The sequence below is a fragment of the Dipteris shenzhenensis genome, chromosome 17 (genome assembly GCF_047967505.1).
Source record: "Dipteris shenzhenensis isolate YYH24624 ecotype China chromosome 17, Dip_SZ_1.0, whole genome shotgun sequence".
NCBI classification, from domain to species: Eukaryota; Viridiplantae; Streptophyta; class Polypodiopsida; order Gleicheniales; family Dipteridaceae; genus Dipteris; species Dipteris shenzhenensis.
Window position 1 is genome coordinate 32,129,226 of NC_141612.1, and position 19,126 is coordinate 32,148,351.

Genomic DNA, 19,126 nt, shown 5'->3' on the forward strand with positions numbered 1-19,126 from the left:
CAGACCTTGCTTGATCAGAGAGCAGAGTATGCCTTCCATGCACGGGAGTCCTTTTGGATACAGATGGGAGGGAGAGTCAATAAACACTTTTTCTCTACACTTGGTCCCAGACATAGTAGAGAGAGTGTCAGACAGCTTATTGACTCTGACGGCGTTTTGCAGTCCCATCCGGGAACCGTCATGCATTTAGCGACAACTTTCTATACCTCCCTACTTTCTGCAGATCCGAACTCACAGGCCAGAGAGGTGGCTAGAGATGAAGTTTGGCAGAGTTTACCTGTGTTGGTCACCCCAGAGATGTTATGCTCACTTGATTTAAAGAGCCTTTTGGGATATGACAGGTGATCATATTACTTCAGCCCTGCAGGGCATTTGGGACTCGAGTGAGATGCCTGACTCACTGACCGAGGGACTCATTCACCTTATCCCGAAAGGTGGCAATAGGAATTTTGTATCCCATTGGAGACCCATTACTCTTTTGGGCACTCTTTACAAAATCCTTGCCAAGGCGATCAACATCCGATTACAGCCCCTTCTTCCAGACCTCATCCATGATACTCAGACAGGCTTTGTGCATGGCAGGAGCATTTTTGATAATATATTTTCCTTTTGGGAAGCCACAGAGTGGGCTATGCAGAGTGGGCAGAGGCTAGCAGTTTTACTCTTGGACTTTGAGAAAGCCTATGACAGAGTAGATTGGGGTTTTCTTGAGGGCACTCTTCTACGGTTTGGATTTTCAGATGCTTGGATCAGAGGGGTGGCCTCCCTTTACAGATCAGCCCACAGCCAGGTTTTGATTGGAGGGGTAAGGGGTGACAGGTTTCAGATTTCCAGATCAGTTCATCAGGGATGCCCTTTAGCTCCCTTCCTCTTTCTTTTTGTGGCAGAAGCTACGAGTATCTTCCTTAGATCTCAAGCTGAGCTTTTTGGGCTGAGATTGCCCTTGAGACAAGAGCAGGAGCTTTTTGACTGTGAGTTGGCTGATGACACTGCTATTTTTATTGAGGCCTCCTTGCAATCACTTGATTCTTTCCGGACAGCCTTGGATATCTTTTGCTCAGCTGGAGGGGCACACATTAACTGGCATAAATCCTTTGGCTTTTGGATCAGTGATGAGGACAATTCAGGCTAGGGAGTTGACATTGGTTTTCCTTGGATTCAGAGGGGTGTTCCTATCAGGTATTTGGGATGCCAGGTAGGATTGGACATCTCTCCAGCACAGCAGTTTGCCCCAGTACTAGAAAGTATAAGGAAAAAGCTCCTTTTCTGGGAGCTCTGCCAAACTCGACCTTCCATCTAGAGTTGTGGTAGTGAACCAGGTTCTCTTGGCCACCTCCTGGTTTGTGTGTTCTTGCTGGTGCCGGTCTAGGGATTGCATCACTCAGCTCATCAGACCAGTCAAGAATTTTTCATGGAGTGGACTTGATGGCACAGCATATGTTGCAGCAAGGGTGGCCTGGGAGACCATTATTCTCCCTACATGTGAAGGAGGCCTTAATGTCATTGACTCGGACTTGCAGTGCAGGGCATTGCTTTCTAAGGTGGTGGTGAGGGGACTCATGCCAGGGCAGGAACCTTGGAAGGATTTCTTTTTCGGACGCATTCAGGCTTGCACACCAACCTTGGGAGATGATTGGGTGGACAGCCCTCGCTGGATTTTCACTTCAGCCCCTCTCAGATCTCCTGCCTCTCCTCTCATGACTGCCATCTTGAAAGCTTGGGGGAGCTTCAGGAACACTCTTCGAAGGATTCCACCTTCTACCGTTAAAGAGATTGATAGGCAGCCGATCATTTGGAATGATAGTATCCTTGACGAGCATGCCAGACCACTGGGCACTTCCCATTACATGCAGTGGTCTAAATGGGAGAGAGGCCCCGCCTACACAGTAGGCACTTGGAAATCTTTTATCAGGCTACCTGAAGTTTAGAGACTGCAGTCCGTGAGTCACCTAGGAGGGGTAGCATGCAGGATTCAGCAGATCGATGCAGCCATCCCGGTGGAATGGACAGTTAAGTTGCCTATTACTTCCACCACTTGGATGGGGGCTTTTTCGAGGACATCAGTTCCTTTACAGGTGATTGCTCTCCGAGGTCTCGGGGAAGACGCGCTGGTCTTTGATGTTGGGGATGGAGGTTTACTTTCTACATCCAAGGATGGCATTCTTCTTGAGGTTGCCTTTCAGCCTGTCAGGATTGCTGGTTTTGTCAATCATGGAGTGGGCTTGCAGTGGTACTTAGACCCCGACCCTCTGCTCTTGGCCTTGGGATCCTGGAGGTTGTGGTTATATGGAGGTGCACCTATCAGGTGCTTGCAGTGGGACCCAGGAGAGTGGGAGTGGATAGATCATGGGCACTGAGAGAGGGGGATTCCCTTCTTTCGTTTCACGGTTGGTAATGCCAGGAGATTTCAGCTGAACAGTAGGGGTTGGATTCCCTCCAGAGCCCCCCATTGGGAAAGCTTCTTCATCACCGCAGATTTGCGTAGAAATTTTTGGAGGAGGCTCTGGAAATCCCTCAGAAATAGAAGGATCACTCTTTTCTTTTGGCTTTCTATTCATGGAGGGATTGCAGTGAACCTGTGGAGATCATGATTTGGGGCTGATCCCACTTGTCCTCGTTGTCATTCCACAGAGAAGTCAGTGCGACATTGCCTTTGGAACTGCAGTCAGGCGAGGACTGTTTGGAAAGGGGTTGCTCGGATACTCTGCATCTTTCACACTTCCCCTTTCTTCATGACTTGGGGCTCGGTCGCATGGTTATCTCTTACCGGCGGGCCCCAGGTGTTTTATGAGGGTGAGCCTTCTTCTTGGGCACTCTCGGTCCGCCGGCAGGTGATAGAGCCCTGCTCTCTGCAGGATGTACCACTTACTCTCTTCAGAGCTTCTCATGTTTCAGTGGACACCTCTTGGGAGATTTTGGCTAGCATTTCCTCTTGGCACATTTAGAGAGCCAGATGTACTGAGGCCTTGGATGACACCCAGATACACCCATCACAGGTGTTCACGGGTATTTGGACTCACACGGTTCACACTTTGATAGCCATATGGGCTAGCATGCAGGGCTCTTCACGGGCAGCCTCTTCTAGAAGGACTATATTTCTTCGAGTTTGGAGGGGTTCTCCCTTTTTCTCGGAGGTTTCTACCGGATTGAGATGGCACTATCAGCCTCAATCCTTTCTTTTTGGCTGTTGAGCTTTTCGTGCATTGCATGATGTATCCCGTATGGAGCTTGCTCTAACGGTTTTTCTTTAATACTTAATAGAAGTCTCTTTTTGCAAACAAAAAAAAAAAAAAGGTCGTTGGGTTACATGTTCTATGAGCATCAATGACAGAAGTGTCATAGCTAGGAAATGCTTACGCATCTAGAGATGTTTAGTAAGCATCTATAAATGGATTGATGACAACATAAATGTGCATCTGCAAGTCGGTTGCAATGTTGTTCAAACTGATGTTAGTTTATTGAAATGACGATATTCTCCCCGAGTGACTAAGTGATCAGTACGAGCTGGCAGCAGAGGGAATGCATGTAAGTAGAGGGCACCACATTGCTTGCAAGACATGAGGATATGGGTGAGACTCTGAATGCTTGGTGACACCATCATTGAGCGGACACCTAGTATGGGTATCGCAGCTCTTATTTAAATCAAACACCTGCTGGTTAATGGAGTTTTAGCATGGTGAGCTAAGGGCCTAGGGGCCTAAGGTAAGTCCCGAATGCCTGGGTCCGTCAGGGTCCTGGTATGTTCTCTGCTCTCTGGTTAGTTACAGAGTCCACGCTTCAGGTGGCGCCAAATGCATAAGGTGGGAGCATAGAGTTCTCCATGAGATGTCTAGTGGGTGTAAGTGCCACATATAGAAAAAGCCGGCTCTCAAAAGAAAACAAAACATGACTATGCTGGAAAGAAAGACCACGTATAGCTAAATTCACAGCAAGCTTTGTGGAAGGAATTTGTTGCAATTCCCTGTGGGAGTGGACGAGTAGTCCCTAGCAATGTATTTACACATCGAAGCTATTGTGGTTAAAAAGGAGATGCGGCCTCAGGGACAATCTTAAAGTAGTTGACCTACAGAGAGCTTGCCATTCAAGTTAAATGGCTGCAAAGAGGCTTCAAGCGCATAGGCTAGGAGCTCTACATCGGAACGTAGTTTAGTGCGGTATGCAAAAACGGGCACCACACTGACAGTAGTACATACAGGCAGGAAGGTGGTGAAGGAAGGAAAAGGATGGGGTTGGCAGAGGCAGTTTGTGCTGGCAAGGCAAGGGGAAAGCAGCAGAAAGGAGCTATAAGTAAAGGCAATTTGTGGAAGCAGAGGCAGTTTGGGCTGACAAAACAAGGGGAACGAGCGGGATGGGAGCTGGAATTTGTGGCTGAGGGAGAAGGCTGAGTGCCGAGGAGGCTTGATCTGAGTGCAATGCAAGGAGGGGGAGGTGTGCCAGGAAGCTCAGAGTTATCCGTTCGAGGCAGTTTGTGGAAGCTCTCTATATATCTATGGGTTTTCATTGTACTGATACTATTCATTAGATCCTTCAAGCACATGGATTTGATGCAAATCCCTCTCATGAGTGTAGCAGCAGAATGGGTGAACAAATGCTAACTGGCACCGCCGATCGAAGACGCAAAGAAGCAGTGATCAGAAGATTTTGCATGCGTTAGAAAGCTAGGTCAGCACATGAGACAGCTGCTGCTCCCCGTGTTCCTGTAAGCTCCTTTTCTTGTGGAGCTTGTTGAGTGGCGGATTGAATTTTCTTTTTCAAGGATTTTATTGGCTTTTCATCCTTGATTGGCGATGAAATTTGTCAATCCTTCGTCATCCTCACCAGCTGTGAGAGTTTCCTATTCTCAGCGGACAAGTTATAGAAGCTTCAGAAAGATGTGGATCTTGAGAGCTCTACCACCTTATTTGGACACATCTTTGGGTCCCACCCTTCCAGGAATTAGGCAAGGGACTGGATGCTTATTGCCCTTTGCTCAGACCTCTCCCGACACCTTTTAGATGTTTGTCTTTTGGGGATAGGTTTCTTCCACTAGTCTTTGAACTCTGCAGGCACAAACTAGACCCGAGGGTGAAGCACTCTCCAAGGCCTTCCAGTGTGGTGATGGGGGTGGCGTGCCCTCCATTGTTGGCAGCCCAGGGGGTTGATTGGCTAGGATGAGGAAAGCTGCTTCACAAACACCAACAAGCCACATATGCATATCACAATCTAATTGTATATTCTATACAATTATATTTGTTTCATGCATATCAAGATACCATTGTATACTCTACATATATTTATGTATATTTGTTTCATATGCATATCACAATATAATTGTATACTATATATACTTCAAGAAGAGGATAGCAAATTTGTGTACTCCATTACAGCACACTGTACTTACTAATATTAGTCAACTTATCTTAAGATCATGCAAAAGTGTCTCAAATGCTCACTATCTATTACGATATATTGAGTTTAGAAGAAAGGTTGCAATGCCAGAGTCATATGTATTTCATTACTTAATTTTGTGTTTACTGAAAGGATATAAAATCCCATAGCCTTGAATTTGATGAAATGAGGCAAATTTATGATATATTGCAATAGATCGTTTCCCAATATTACTTTTGTATATAACATGCAAGTCTGACACTAAGCATCCACTGTAATAATGGGGCGAACTTCCAGACTATTCTTGCTGACAAATTTCCTCATCAGCGCTGCTGATAAATAATGAGAACACTCTCACAGCATAGAAATTCCGTTGTCGAGAGATTTTCTTTTGATAGATTCTCTGAATGTTAGAAAAGTAATTTGCAAAAGAAAGAAAGAAAGAATCAAATGTGCAGAAAAACAAAGACGTTTTTTTTGTCAATACGCTAGAGATCTCTAACTAATTATTTCTGTGCCACATGGCCATCTTTCCTCCTTGCAAGAAAAAATACTAAAGAATGTTTATTTGTTTTGCAATCATACAGAATCTCTATGGTATTTTGAAGAACGCTTTGGTGGCTGCAGCATCTAAGCTTGTGAAGGTTTCTTCTTTCACTACTCCCTCTCATGAAGGCAAAGCTTTTGCTTGTTTTTTTTTTAAAATGAAAATTTGCTTGGTTTTTTGGGTATCCCCTTTCACATATTTTCTAATAATGCATGGATTTGAAAGCAGAACCTGTATGTAAAGTAATAGACACATAAATCTTTTATAGTTGCATAAGCCAACTTTTCATCATTTCCATATATACAACCAACGTCTCTTCATAAATGCCGCTCGATAGAGGTTGACATCTTGTGGCTGACATGAAATGGAGACCTTAAGCATTCTCTACTGGGAAAAGTCTATCAATCATATCAAAGAACATGACCTGAGTAACCTCCTGGTACTATAAGATTGAACCAAATGTTCAAGGTCTCGTTGTGGCAGAAGCTGCTGTCCTACAACCAAAGCACTAGATCTGGACTTATAATATTGAGACAAAGAGCATTTATTCATGGAAAAATCAAATTACTGATGTCCAAACCAAATGATTTTACAACAGTATACCTCATATGTGGCAGAAAGTCTTAAGCTAATGTCATACACCTGGAGCACGTCTTCATGTCTATTTTTCAGTGAATGAAGACTGATGAAGGAAAAATAATTTGATCTTTCATTAGTGGACAGAATGTAATGATCAGAAATAGAAGTCTTCATCACGTCTGCATTCAGCTCCCCTGCTACCTGCCATCATGCATTCTTTCTCTCTTTGCAGGATCTACCACCCCTTGTTTATATGTTCCATCTCTGTTTCGTTCACCTGTCCCTCCTCTTGCCATCTTTTGACTGGAAAAACCACTCCCCCTTGTAATTTAGGTATCCACGTTCACTTTCTCTCCTACCAGCCCTCCTTTACCTGTTTCTTTCTACTGTTCTTCCTTCCCTATGTCTGAGGATGTAAGTGTCATTTTTCTGAGCGATAAAATTGCTGAGCAAGATTGTTCATATATTCTACATTGTAGGTTGCTATTTCTTCCTCAATGGCTTCCTATCATGCAGCCTGTGCAGAACACTGAAGTGCCTTTCAGAAAGGGAACAAGGTGAAAGCTTTCACAAGGCCTGCCAAAATGAATCACGAAGGTAGCTATGCACTGAATGAAGGTGGAGATAGATATTTATGAAAATTTCTTTGAGAACAAAGAAAGCGTAATGCAATAGATCTACACGGAAGTGAGCCACACTTAATTCCCAATTTCCATCAGTCTCTCCTGAAAAGATGTATTGGTCGCATCATCAAGTTCCCATGAAGTCTACAGTAGATTGTAAGCCGAGAGTTGTCCCATGGAGCACAGACATGCTACAACTCACAGCTTCAAACCACGATTTTCCCTTCCAACCAAAAGAAATGGATGATATAGATCGCAAGAAAGAGGCCACTACTACAGGAAATGAGCTCGTAGGTCCCACAAGTAATGCAGCTCCTTCCAAGGAGGTGAGCTGCATCCCTTGCATGGCACTTCTGTTTACCAAGATTTCAAAGCGCTGGTCCCGTGCAGTACATGCATTTCTCAGACAGCAGCTAATCTGATCGAGCCTTCATTACTAGTTGCCAATCTGAGCTTCTGTGAGTGTGTAGCTGATAGAGAGCGGATCATGCATTCTATAGAGGGTATCATCAGTCATCAAAACAAGCAAAAGGCGCAGAGGCAGGCTGGATTCGGGGGAAAGGATGATAAGAAGCGAGTCAAACGCTGATTCAGCGGTGGAAAGAGCATGAAGAAGCCTCAGAAACCTGTGAAAACAATGGACAACTTGTTCATTACCTTGAAGATAATTTGAAAAGAGGAGGGGGGACGTATGTTATGTGCAATTTTCTCTGATCAAGCTGCAGATATAGGCAAGTTGAAGATAGAGTTGAAGGAAGTTGAGCAGGCTATGCCAATGGTGACGACCTGTGTCAAATGAAACTACAACGAAAAGATGAAGGGGGTGGCCAGGTAAAGGTGAAGGAGGCGATGTGTGAAGAAAAGCAAGAAGAAAGTGAGATTAAGGTGAAAAATGAAGGGGTAAAAGCTGTGGCGATGGAAGGCTTGAAAGATTGTGGCTATGAGGAAGAATAAAGGCGCTCCCACTACATTTTCAGGGGGGGAGAGACAGAGAGAGAGAAAGAAAGAAAGACAGATATATTAACGTCCACGGGAGGCCTCGTGGGCCTATGGGACAAAGTACAGAATCAACTCATACAGACCACCATGGGCTGGGGCAAAGGGCTCACTAAGGCCCTTGCTGGGTACTAAAATGCTATACTAGTACAAAATAGTAAAGTAGCAAAGTAGCAAAATGCAAAATGAGAGTGACATGATATCTGAAGATATCAAGTGCTCAGAGCTAGAGTCCCAAGTGCGTGGACCGGCTCTACGTATCCAGGCTCCATGATGGTTCTCTGATAAGATGCAAAGAGCTCACTTTAACACTCAGTAGGGGCCTTAGCAAGCCCTTTGCTTCATCCCATAGTGCCTTCCTCTCTCTCTCTCTCTCTCTCTCTCTCTCTGTGCCGCTCAGCGCTATGCTCACCTCTCTACCCCTATGCTACCCCCTGCTCTCTCCCTGCGCTACCCCCCCCGCTAACCCCTCTGTACCCCCTCGCTACCTCTGTTACCCCCCCCACTACCTCTGCTAACCCCCCTCACTACCCCCTCCACTACCCCTACTACCCCCCCGCTACCCCCTCGCTAACCCCCTCCGCTACCTACCCCCCCGCTACCCCCTCCGCTAACCCCCATGCTACCCTTCTCGCTAACCCCCCCGCTGCCTCGCCACCCCCCCGCTGCCTCGCTACCCCCCCGCTACCTCGCTATCCTCTTGCTAACCCCCCCGCTACCTCGCTTACCCCCCCCCCGCCCCCCCGCTACCCCTCTTGCTACCCCCTCCGCTACCCCTCTCTACCCCCGCTACTCCCTCCGTCAACCCCCCCACTACCCCTCTCTACCCCCCGCTACCCCCTCCGCTAACCCCTCGCTACCCCCCCTTTCCCCCCCCAGGATTTATTATTATTGTTATTTTTTTTTTAAGGGGAAAAAAAAAGGGGGGGGGGGGGGGGGAAAGCAGCTTAGACCTCCTGCAGTCCCTTCTTTGCCCCCATAATGAAAGGAACAGGGGGATGAGGACAGGAGACTAGGCGGGAGACCCCTCGATCCAAATCTGCATACGCATGGAGATGGGGAAGGGGAACGGTGACAAGGCGAAAACACAAAAGCAACTCAATCTGGAGGACTTCAACAAATGTAGCAACCGGAGCGGTTTGATAGTGGACAGCACCGCGGCCCAGAAGAAAGGGGCCCACCCAAAGCCCATGCCGCTCACCACATCCTCGACCTCTATGGTTACCACCACTATTTCACCACCATAATCTGCCTCATCATCTATGCCACCTCTCTCCTCCCCCTCTCTTGCATCATCATCACAGGTCTCCTCTCCAGTAGCCTCACCACTGGCCCCATCAGCCATGGCTCCACAGTACTTTCCCCTCGTATCACATCTACCTCTCAGTCAGCCACCCTTCATCACCTCGTCCGACCTCGCTACTCCTACATATCACTCCCCCCCCCAGATCATTCCATCCCCACCCTCAGTACAACCTCAGCAGCCCACCTTCATTCCAACCCCTCTCGAGATCCAATTCCCACCTGGACCAGGACATCTTAGGCCCCCGCCAGATGCTTGGGACTCCCTATTGGCTGAGATACACAGCATCCGGGCCCGTTAGGCAGAGCAGACACATTATACCCAGGAGCAGGCCCACATTATACACGAGCAGGGCACCCTTATCCAGGGAATCAGACACGACATCACACAGCTTCGAGAGGAGATCGGGACCCTCAGAGCAGCACCTGGAGGGACCCCAGTCAAGAGATGGAGGCACAGATAACCACGATACAGTCGGCTATAGCAGAGACGACTAGATGGGTGGACGTGGCAAAATGGGAGCCCGCAAAGGCAACCGTTTCAGCCGCCATACAGGAGGAGCAGCAGAGGGCTTCGAAGGCCCTCAACATCTGGATACGAGGGATCACGCGACACATCACTAGCACCACTACGACGCCCATGGAGGAGGCGATTACCTTTGTGACCACCACCATGGGGATCCCCGACCATGGCATAGAGGGAGCATGGTGTGTTGGGAGAGATCCCAACCGAGAGCAGCCCCTAGTCATTCGCTTTAGAGATTCACATGCTCGTCTAGCAACACTCCGACACCGAGCCTCTCTACGAGAGCATCCCACCCTGTCCATGGACGAGGACTTGACACCACTACAGATTGAGGAGCGACGAGTTCTTCTGCAGCAATGGAATGTTGCCCGCAAGGAGGGGAAATGGGCCGTCGGGCTCCCACCCGTAGGGGGACGGGGCCTATGAGACTCAGGTTTTCGAGACCCTAGACTGCACCATTTGGAATTGTAATGGCACCTTATGGTCAGACCCAGGAAACTTCTCGGAGTCTTATACAAGACGAGACATAGTCTTTTACACGAAGACACACCAGAGTCCAGAGTGTCCACTACCGATAGTCAGTGGCTACATATGGGAGTCAGCCTTCAAGGATGAGATGAGGGATACAGGAGGAGTCCGAGGATCAGGCAGGATCATAGTATACAGGTCTTCCCTCGCTGGGTATAATGTGTCTGCTCTCCCTCTTACTCCTGATTCATGTGGATCCGGATCAGACGCATAGACACCCGTGACCTTTTCATAGCAATATGCTACTTCCTGCCAGACACATCCCACTTCGCCAAAGTGGCACAAGAAGAGGGTGAGACATCTTCATAGTAGGTCATGTTCAACAGCCTCCATACTCGGTTCAGGGGTCAGTCATCGAGACACCTGGGGTGGTGTCTTCGCGTCACCAGTGGCTCCCAAAGTAAGATTCAAGTTCAATAACCTGTGTCGCTCTGATGCCTCTCCACCACGAGATCCCAAGGCAGAGGTCCCTGCTGCCATAACTTCTGTCGGTGGATCCCCCTGAGTTGTGGGGCCAATGTCCGTATCTTTGCACTCTACTAACCCTGATGAGATGATCGGAGGGGGAATGGTCATGACTATGGGGGAGGTAAGTGGTAATGTCATGCCATGGTGGGTGAGACCTGAGGAGGGCAAGGGAGTGACCGGAAGAACATCATCAGGGAAATCAAAATCTGCCTCGAAGGGGATGGATGGAGAGGCAACTCTCGCATGAGCAACTGATGACAAAGCTCCAGAGGCAGGCCCAAGAGGGGATGGCTCAGAAACCTGTGCTGCAGATGTGGGTGGAGCAAGAGTGGGTATGGAGACTGGAGAGGAAGAGGGGACAAAGACTGATGCAGCAGAGGCCGAGGATGCTGGGGCCGCACTAAGAGCTAGTGGAGCTGATCTCAAGTGGGGAACCATAGGGATGGAAGGTGGACGGTGAGGAGAAGATGAAGTATGTGAATGTGGAGAAAAAAGTGCAGGTGTTGCAGCCTGCCACTAGTGCAAGAGGTAGGTGAGGTGAGGTCCACAAGTACAGGTGTGTGTGCCTCTGCATGGTGATGAAGTCGGCCTGGCTGATGTAGTCGGCCCTGCTGTAGAGGCTGTAGGCATGGGTGAGGTCATGTGCACTGCAGAGGCTACCCGAGACATCATGGCGGTATAGAAAGGGGTGAAGAGCTTATCTCTGGGCAACCGTGGCTTATACTTGGGCTTCTTCTCGAGCATGAAGAAGAAACAAGATGTGAAGGACTTCATTCTTGCTCACTCCCTCGAACATTTTGGTGTGCCATGCTTCACGTGATGGTTGCCTTGGATTTCTCGGATGGTGGCACTGACCTATTGCATGTTTAGCTCACCCGTGAGCTCAGCTTTCGACTAGATATACTCTATAAGCAGCATGGCTTGTTGCAGAGGTCGTGGTGATTACCCCAGTAGCTGTGTGTGTGCGTTCTACTATGTTCTTTCTACCCTTGGATATTGAGAAAGCTAATGACGGAAATGCCCAGCGGTCATCTACTTGACTGTTGAGCTGCTGCTCCTCCCCGTGAGCTACTGCCCCCCCCTCTCCCTCTCTCAGCCAGCCCCCTCTCCCTCTCCCTCTCCCTCACTGCCCCCTCCTCTCCCCCCCTCGCTGCTCCTCCTCTCCCTCCCCTCTCGCCAGCCCCCTCTCCCTCCTCCCTCGCCCTCCCTCTCCCCTTCCTCCTCCCCGCCCTCCCTCTCCCCCCCCCGCTACCCCCTACCTCTCCCTCCCCGCCCAACCTCTCCCCCACCCGTCAGCCCCCCCGCCCCCCTTCTCCTCCCCCGTCCCCTCCCCTGTCATCCCTCTCCCTCACCAGCCCCCCCCCCGCTGCCCCCCTCCCCGCTGCCCCTTTCTCCTCTCCCCTCCCCTGCTGCCCCCCTCCCCACTGCCCCCTTCTCCTCCGCCCTCCCTCTCCCCTGCCAGCCCCCCCGCCCCCTTCTCCTCCCCTGCCCCCCTCCCTCGCCCTCCCTCTCCCCCCCCGCTGCTCTCCCCTGCCAGCCCCCCCGCCCCCTTCTCCTCTGCCCTCCCTCTCCCCGGCCAGCCCCCCCGCCCCCTTCTCCTCCCCCGCCCCCCTCCCTCCCCCACGCTCTCCCCCCCCCCCCATTGCTCTCCCCCCCCAAGGTGACCCCCCTGAAAACACAAAAAACCACCCCCCCCCCAAAAAAAAAAAAAAAACCCTCCTCCCTCTCCCTCCCCGCCCCCTTCCTTCCTAACTCAGCTCCCCTCGCCTCCCCCGCAGCCTATCTCCATCTCCCCTCTCTCCTCCCCTCTCTTTCTCCTTCTTCCTACCCCTCTCTTTCCCTTCCCTTCCCCTCTCTCCTACCCTCTCTGTCTCCTTTCTGCGCCCGCGTTCAAGGCGTCCTGGGCAATAGTTTCACAGACGGAGCTTTTTCAGTGTTGGAATCGGCCTTTTCACATCGATTGGCGAATAGATCTCCATTCAGCCAATCTCCGTCCACCTCCACCGGCCATGAGAACCGTCATTTTTTCAAAAGACGAGCTTCAGCAGCTCAAGAAAGATGTGGAATTAGAGGGCTCCACATCACTTTTCGCCCGCATCTTTCGGTCACACCCTTCCAAATCACAGGCTAGAGACTGGATGCTGGCGGCATTACCAGGAGACCTCGCCCCTCACCTCAGGGATATTCGACTTTTGGGACGTGGATTCTTCCAAGTGGTTTTCGACTCCCACGAGTCCACAGCCCTTGTTCTCAAAGCTAATCCCCTGGCTTTGGGTTCGAGGAGGATCTTTCTTTTGCCCTACACATTGGGCCGGTCGAGGAGGACAGGCAGGTCACATCACTGTTCATTAGGTTTCCTGGTCTTCCTCAGGTCTACCATCAACTGCTTGCCACTATCGGAGCCACATTCGGAGTGGTCACGGAGATCCCCTCCCTTCCTAGCATGCCTTCTTCCTTGGCAGAGGTAGTCAGTGCAGAGGGGGTGCCTTGTGTTAGGGTCATTGTCTCTGACCCTAACATCTCAGATGACCACATTATGCTTCAACATCCAGACAACTCTCTCTTTCAACAGAGAGTCGAGATTTCAGGTAGATAGGACCAGTGCAGGATTTGCAGGACCCTTGGGCACTTTGCTAGAGACTACCCAAGGAAGAGAAAAAGACCCAAGAGGTCTTCTAGTGCGGCTCCTTCACGTACTACCACGACTGCACCTCCCCAGCACCCTGTACCATGCACTCCAAGACCACCAAGAGCAATAGGGCGCCCTGCTTCGTGCACCCCAGGACCACCAGGGGCAGCAGGGTGCCCAATGCCCGCAGCACACCCAGTATTACGATGGAGAGCTATCAGAGCGGCTCCCTTACCTCAGGAGGAGACTTTTGATCCTATTCAAACAGACGCCTTCCAGACTCCAGAGGTGGATGTTGCTGCAGCCCCAGACACTACAGTTCCACATCAGGAGGGGCCTTTAGATCCACCAGCCCCAGTCACTTTGGTCTCTGACCCCTTGGTTTCTGACCACGAGGAGACTACAGGTACTTCTTCCCCGCAGACTGTTCCTGCCAGAGTCAAGACAACCGAGAAAGTACAGGTGCAGATGAGGGCTCCTAATTCCTCTTCACCCCAGCCACAGGCCTCCTCAACCCCCAGCTCCAGTTCTGCTAATAGAGGCCTGGTAGGTCCTTCTCTTCCATCTTCCACGAGTGCAGATCTTCTTCGCACTCCTCGGTCAGACTTGCTTATCAGGAATTCTTTTTCGGCACTTGGAGATTCGGCGACTTTCATGGATGATGAGGAGTTTGTGTCCTCCACCTTAGGGGTCCCGGTCATTGGAATTCCTTCTGACAGGGCCTCCCTTTCAGTAGGTGTGGGGATCCTCTCACCTGTTGAGTTTCCTGCCCTCAGCAGAAGTGTTTCGGCCTGGTCTCCTCTACTAGGTTGGGTAAGCCTTTCCATCTAGCATCCTCCTGTCGATGAGGATAGTCAGCTGGAACATACAGGGCCTAGGCGGAGCTCCACACCGTCGCCGTAGGCAGCTGATCCGAAACCAGCTTCATCCAGGCGTCACTGGAGGTGCTATTGATATCCTTTTTATCCAGGAACACAAGCTGGATGCCAGTGATTGCTCGAAGTCTGGCAAACTTTTTTCAGGACATACCTTCTGGTCGCCTGCTATGGGCACAAGGGGAGGTACTTGCATTTTAGTCTCTCTTTCTATTCTCCCCTTGGTTGCTGGCCATGGTATTTTTTTGGAAGGAGTTACTCTCTTGGGCCCCCATTGTAGATTCTTGGATCATTGGTGGCGACTTCAACATGGTTGAGTTGCCTTCAGACAAAAAGGGAGGCAGACAAGGTGGAATTCATTCTTTGGAAAGGGCAGCCTGGGATGCCTTTCTCTTTCAGTTCAGTGGCAGAGACAGTTGGTTGGATGATGCCTTTCATATTATGCCACAGTCACTCCTGTACTCTTGGTCGAACAGGAGAATACACATGCCCATTCATGCACGGATTGACAGATTTTATGTAGACGATTGGGCACTTGACAGAGGAGGATCTGTATGCATTTCTACTGGGGTTTCCACCTCAGATCATTTTCCAGTGGTGTTGCAGATTCTTGAGCCTCATCGAAGAGGACACTCTACCAGTGTCAGGATTCCGGATGCTTTTTATGCAAAGGAGAGCCTCACGGAGGATATTTTACAAATTTGGGTTTCTTACATACACGGTGGAGCTGTCCATCCATCTCAGGTAGCTGCAGCCTTATCTAGAATCAGTGACTTTTATCATACAGTCGCTAATTCTAGGAGACGTGAGATTCTCAGATGTGAGATTGGTATACGCGAGCAGTTAGCGTCCCTTCAGAGGGGAGAGCAGAAGAGGCACACAGATGCTTGGATTCAGGTGCGCCTTGCTGCAGCAAGGGCTCATTTGAAGACATTGTTGGATCAGAGAGCAGAGTATGCCTTTCATGCACGGGAATCCTTTTGGATTCAGATGGGTGGCAGGGTCAACAAACACTTTTTCTCTACTCATGGGCCCAGACATAGTAGAGATAGTGTTTCGCAGCTTGTTGACTCAGACGGGGTGTTACAGTCAGATCCTGATGCTGTCATGCGTGTAGCTTCAGATTTTTTTGCATCCCTTCTTACTGCAGATCCAGGCACACAGGCCATTGATGATGCCAGAGAGGTTATTTGGGAGTGTATCCCTGTATTGGTGAAGGATGAGATGTACGTTTCTCTAGATGCACCTTTCACCAATGCGGAATTCAAGACTGCATTACTTGCCCTTCACAAGGGCAAGTGCCCAGGTTCAGATGGACTTACCCCCTCCTTTTTTTATTACTTTTTGGGAGCAGATTGGTGATCACATTACATCAGCCCTGCAGGGCGTGTGGGACTCTGGTGAGATGCCGGACTCACTTACAGATGGTCTCATTCATCTCATCCCAAAGGGGGGTAATAGGAATCTTGTGTCTCAATGGAGACCCATCACTCTTTTGGGCACTTTTTACAAGATTCTGGTGAAAGCCATTAGTCTACGGCTACAGGTTTTTCTTCCAGATTTGATTCATGACACGCAGACAGGGTTTGTGCATGTGATAATATTTTCTCATTTTTGGAGGCCTCAGAATGGGCCATGCAGAGCCGCCAGAGATTGGCCATTCTACTCTTGGACTTTGAGAAAGCTTATGACATAGTAGAGTGGGATTTTTTAGAGGGTACTCTATCTCGCTTTGGTTTTTCAGATGCATGGATTAGAGGAGTATCCTCTCTCTACAGATCAGCCCATAGCCAGTTGCTCATTGGGGGGGTAAGAGGGGACAGGTTTCAGATTTCTAGATCCGTCCGCCAGGGATGTCCTCTTGCCCCGTTTCTTTTTCTGTTTGTGGCAGAAGCTATGAGTATCTACATTAGATCTCAAGCTGATATTTATGGGCTGAGGCTTCCTATCCGCCGGGAAGAAGAGCTCCTGGATAGTGAGTTGGTAGATGACACGGCTGTTTTTTTGGATGCCTCCCCTAGGACACTCACTTCCTTCCGGACAGCCTTGGATTTGTTTTGCACGGCTGCAAGTGCACACATTAATTGGCATAAATCCAATGGTTTTTAGATTTGCGAGGATGACACCTCGGATTGGGGTAATGATATTGGCTTCACTTGGGTACAGAGGGGCTTCTCCGTCAAATATTTGGGCTGCCAGGTTGGGGTGGGCATCTCTCCCTCACAACAGTTTGCTCCGGTGTTGGAAAGCATAAGAAGAAAGCTCCTTTTCTGGAGCTCAGCCAAACTGTATCACTCAGCTTAAGAGGCCTGTACGAAACTTTTTATGGAGTGGTCTAGATGGCACAACTGATGTTACAGCCAGGGTGGCTTGGGAGACCTTGATTCTTCCTACAAGAGAAGGGGGTTTGAATATCATCGACCCAGATCTACAGTGCAGAGCTTTACTCTGCAATTTCGTTGTGAGAGGGCTTATGCCAAGACAAGAGCCTTGGAAGGATTTTTTTATCAGATGCATACAATCTCGCACGCCCACTTCAGGAGAGGATTGGACACACAGTACTAGATGGGTTTTCACCACAGCCCACCTCGGGTCTCCCTCTTCCCCTCTTATGGTTGCTATCCTGAAAGCATGGGCCAGCTTCAGGAGTACTCTTCGCAGGATTCCCCCATCCACCCGTGAAGAGATTGAAAGGCAGCCTATCATGTGGAATGACAGGATTTTGGATGAGCTTGGCAGACCACTTGGAGCCTCTCCTTACATGCAGTGGCCAAGATGGGAGAGGGGCCCTGCATCTACAGTGGGAGCATGGAAAGCCTTCAGGAAGCTTCCTGCAGACCAACAGGCCCAGATGGTTCTTAATCTCAGAGGAAGTGCAGGGAGAGTCCAACAGATTGATGCAGCCTTGCCCTGGGATTGGGTGGACACAGATGACATGCTTATTACTTGCTCCACTTGGATGGGGGCATTTTCCAAATTGGGAGTTCCTTTACAGGTGATTGCTTTTCTTGACCCACGTGAGGATGCCTTAGTATTTGATGTTTCTTCAGGGGGCAGGCTGTCCAGATCCACAGACGATATCTTGTTGGAGGTACCATTTCAGCCAGTCAGGATAGTGGGCTTCATGGAGCATGGCTCTCTTTCACAGTGGTACTTGAATCCTGACCCGCTTCTCCTCACCCTTGGCTCATGGAGGCTATGGCTCTATGGAGGTGTCTCAATTAAGTTTTTGCAGTGGGACCCTGGGGAATGGGAATGGATAGATGAAGGGCACCGGGAGAAGGGCATCCCTTTCTTTCGTTACACGGTCAGTAATGCCAGGAAATTCCAGCTCAGATCTAGGGGTTGGAAGCCTACCAGAGCTCCTCATTGGGAGAACTTTCAGATTTCTGCTGACTTGCTGAGAATTTTTTGGCAAAGGCTCTAGAAATCCCACCGGAATAGAAAAATCACTCTCTTCTTTTGGCTTTGCATTCATGGTGGGATAGCAGTGAACCATTGGAGATCCAAGTTCGGAACTGACCCTTCTTACCCTCGCTGCCTTTCAGCTTTGGAGACAATACAATACTGCCTATGGGATTGCAGAGAGACAAGAATCATATGGAAGGGGATTGCAAGACATTTCAGCACTTTTGTTTGCCTAACTTTCTATATGACCTGGGGATCAGTGGCTTGGCTTACTCTTTCAGGGCCCCACGTATTTTTTGAGAGACTTGACTCCTCTTGGGCTCTTCACATCCGATGACACCTTGTGGAGTCATGCTCTCTAAAGGATGTTCCGGCCACTCTTTTCAAGGCTGCTCACTCCTCGGTCGACTCTCCATGGGAGATCCTAGATAGCATTGCAGCATGGCACATTTGGAGAGCCAGGTGCACTGAGGCTTTGGAGGGTTCTCAGGTTCACCCTTCTCAGATCTTGGCCAGTACTTGGACATATATGATACACACTCTGATGGCCATTTGGGCGACGATGCAAGGATCATCTCGAGCAGCCTCCTCCAGGAGAGTTACTTTTCTCAGAGATTGGAGAGACTCTCCCTTCTTTGCTGAGACTTCTACAGGGTTGAGATGGCATTTTCAGCCTCAGCCTTGGTTTCTTTCTACCTCATTCCTCTGAGGTGTTTTTATTACATGCTCAGCATGGTGTATTTTCGCACAGAGCTTGCTCTAGCAGGTTTTTTTCTTACTTAATAGAAGTCTCTTTTTTGAAAAAAAAAAAAAAAGAGTAAGGAAAATAGGAGAAAAAAGTATTTAGCAGCCTTAAGCCCCAAAAGCAAGATATGAGGTTGAAATGTTTAACAGGACCACGCTTAAGGACCAACAACATACCCACTTTTAGGAAACCAAACCGGTTTAAGAATAATAAAGGGAAGGGTAACACGTGTAAGGAATGTGAACAGCCAATCACATCCTGGATGGGTGCCATTTCCTTCTATGACGGATGAAGAGAAGAAGAAGTTGATTAACGAAGGAAAATGTTTCGGGTGTAAGAAACATAAGCCACGGCACGTATGGCATAAGTGTCGCGTTCTCTTGGCTAAATTTGCCAAGACGAATTCAGCAAAAGGGAAAGCCAAGGCATCCAAGCAAGAGGGTGAGGTGTCACCCTTGAAATCTACCATGACTATTGAGCCAATAGTGAATGCTGTCCCTTAAACTAATACCTTTGGGCCTCATGATCTTTTA

General features: G+C 49.2%; 1 protein-coding gene across 1 annotated transcript in view; it reads left to right on the forward strand.

The window, feature by feature from the left end:
* The window catches only part of LOC147891993 (uncharacterized), a 341,384-nt gene that overhangs the window by 228,106 nt on the left and 94,152 nt on the right, over positions 1–19,126 (forward strand). Inside the window, exon 25 of the mRNA XM_087388335.1 lies at positions 5,955–6,011. Within this exon, the coding sequence (XP_087244461.1) occupies positions 5,955–6,011 (57 nt within the window). The remainder of the gene's footprint in view (positions 1–5,954; positions 6,012–19,126) is intronic.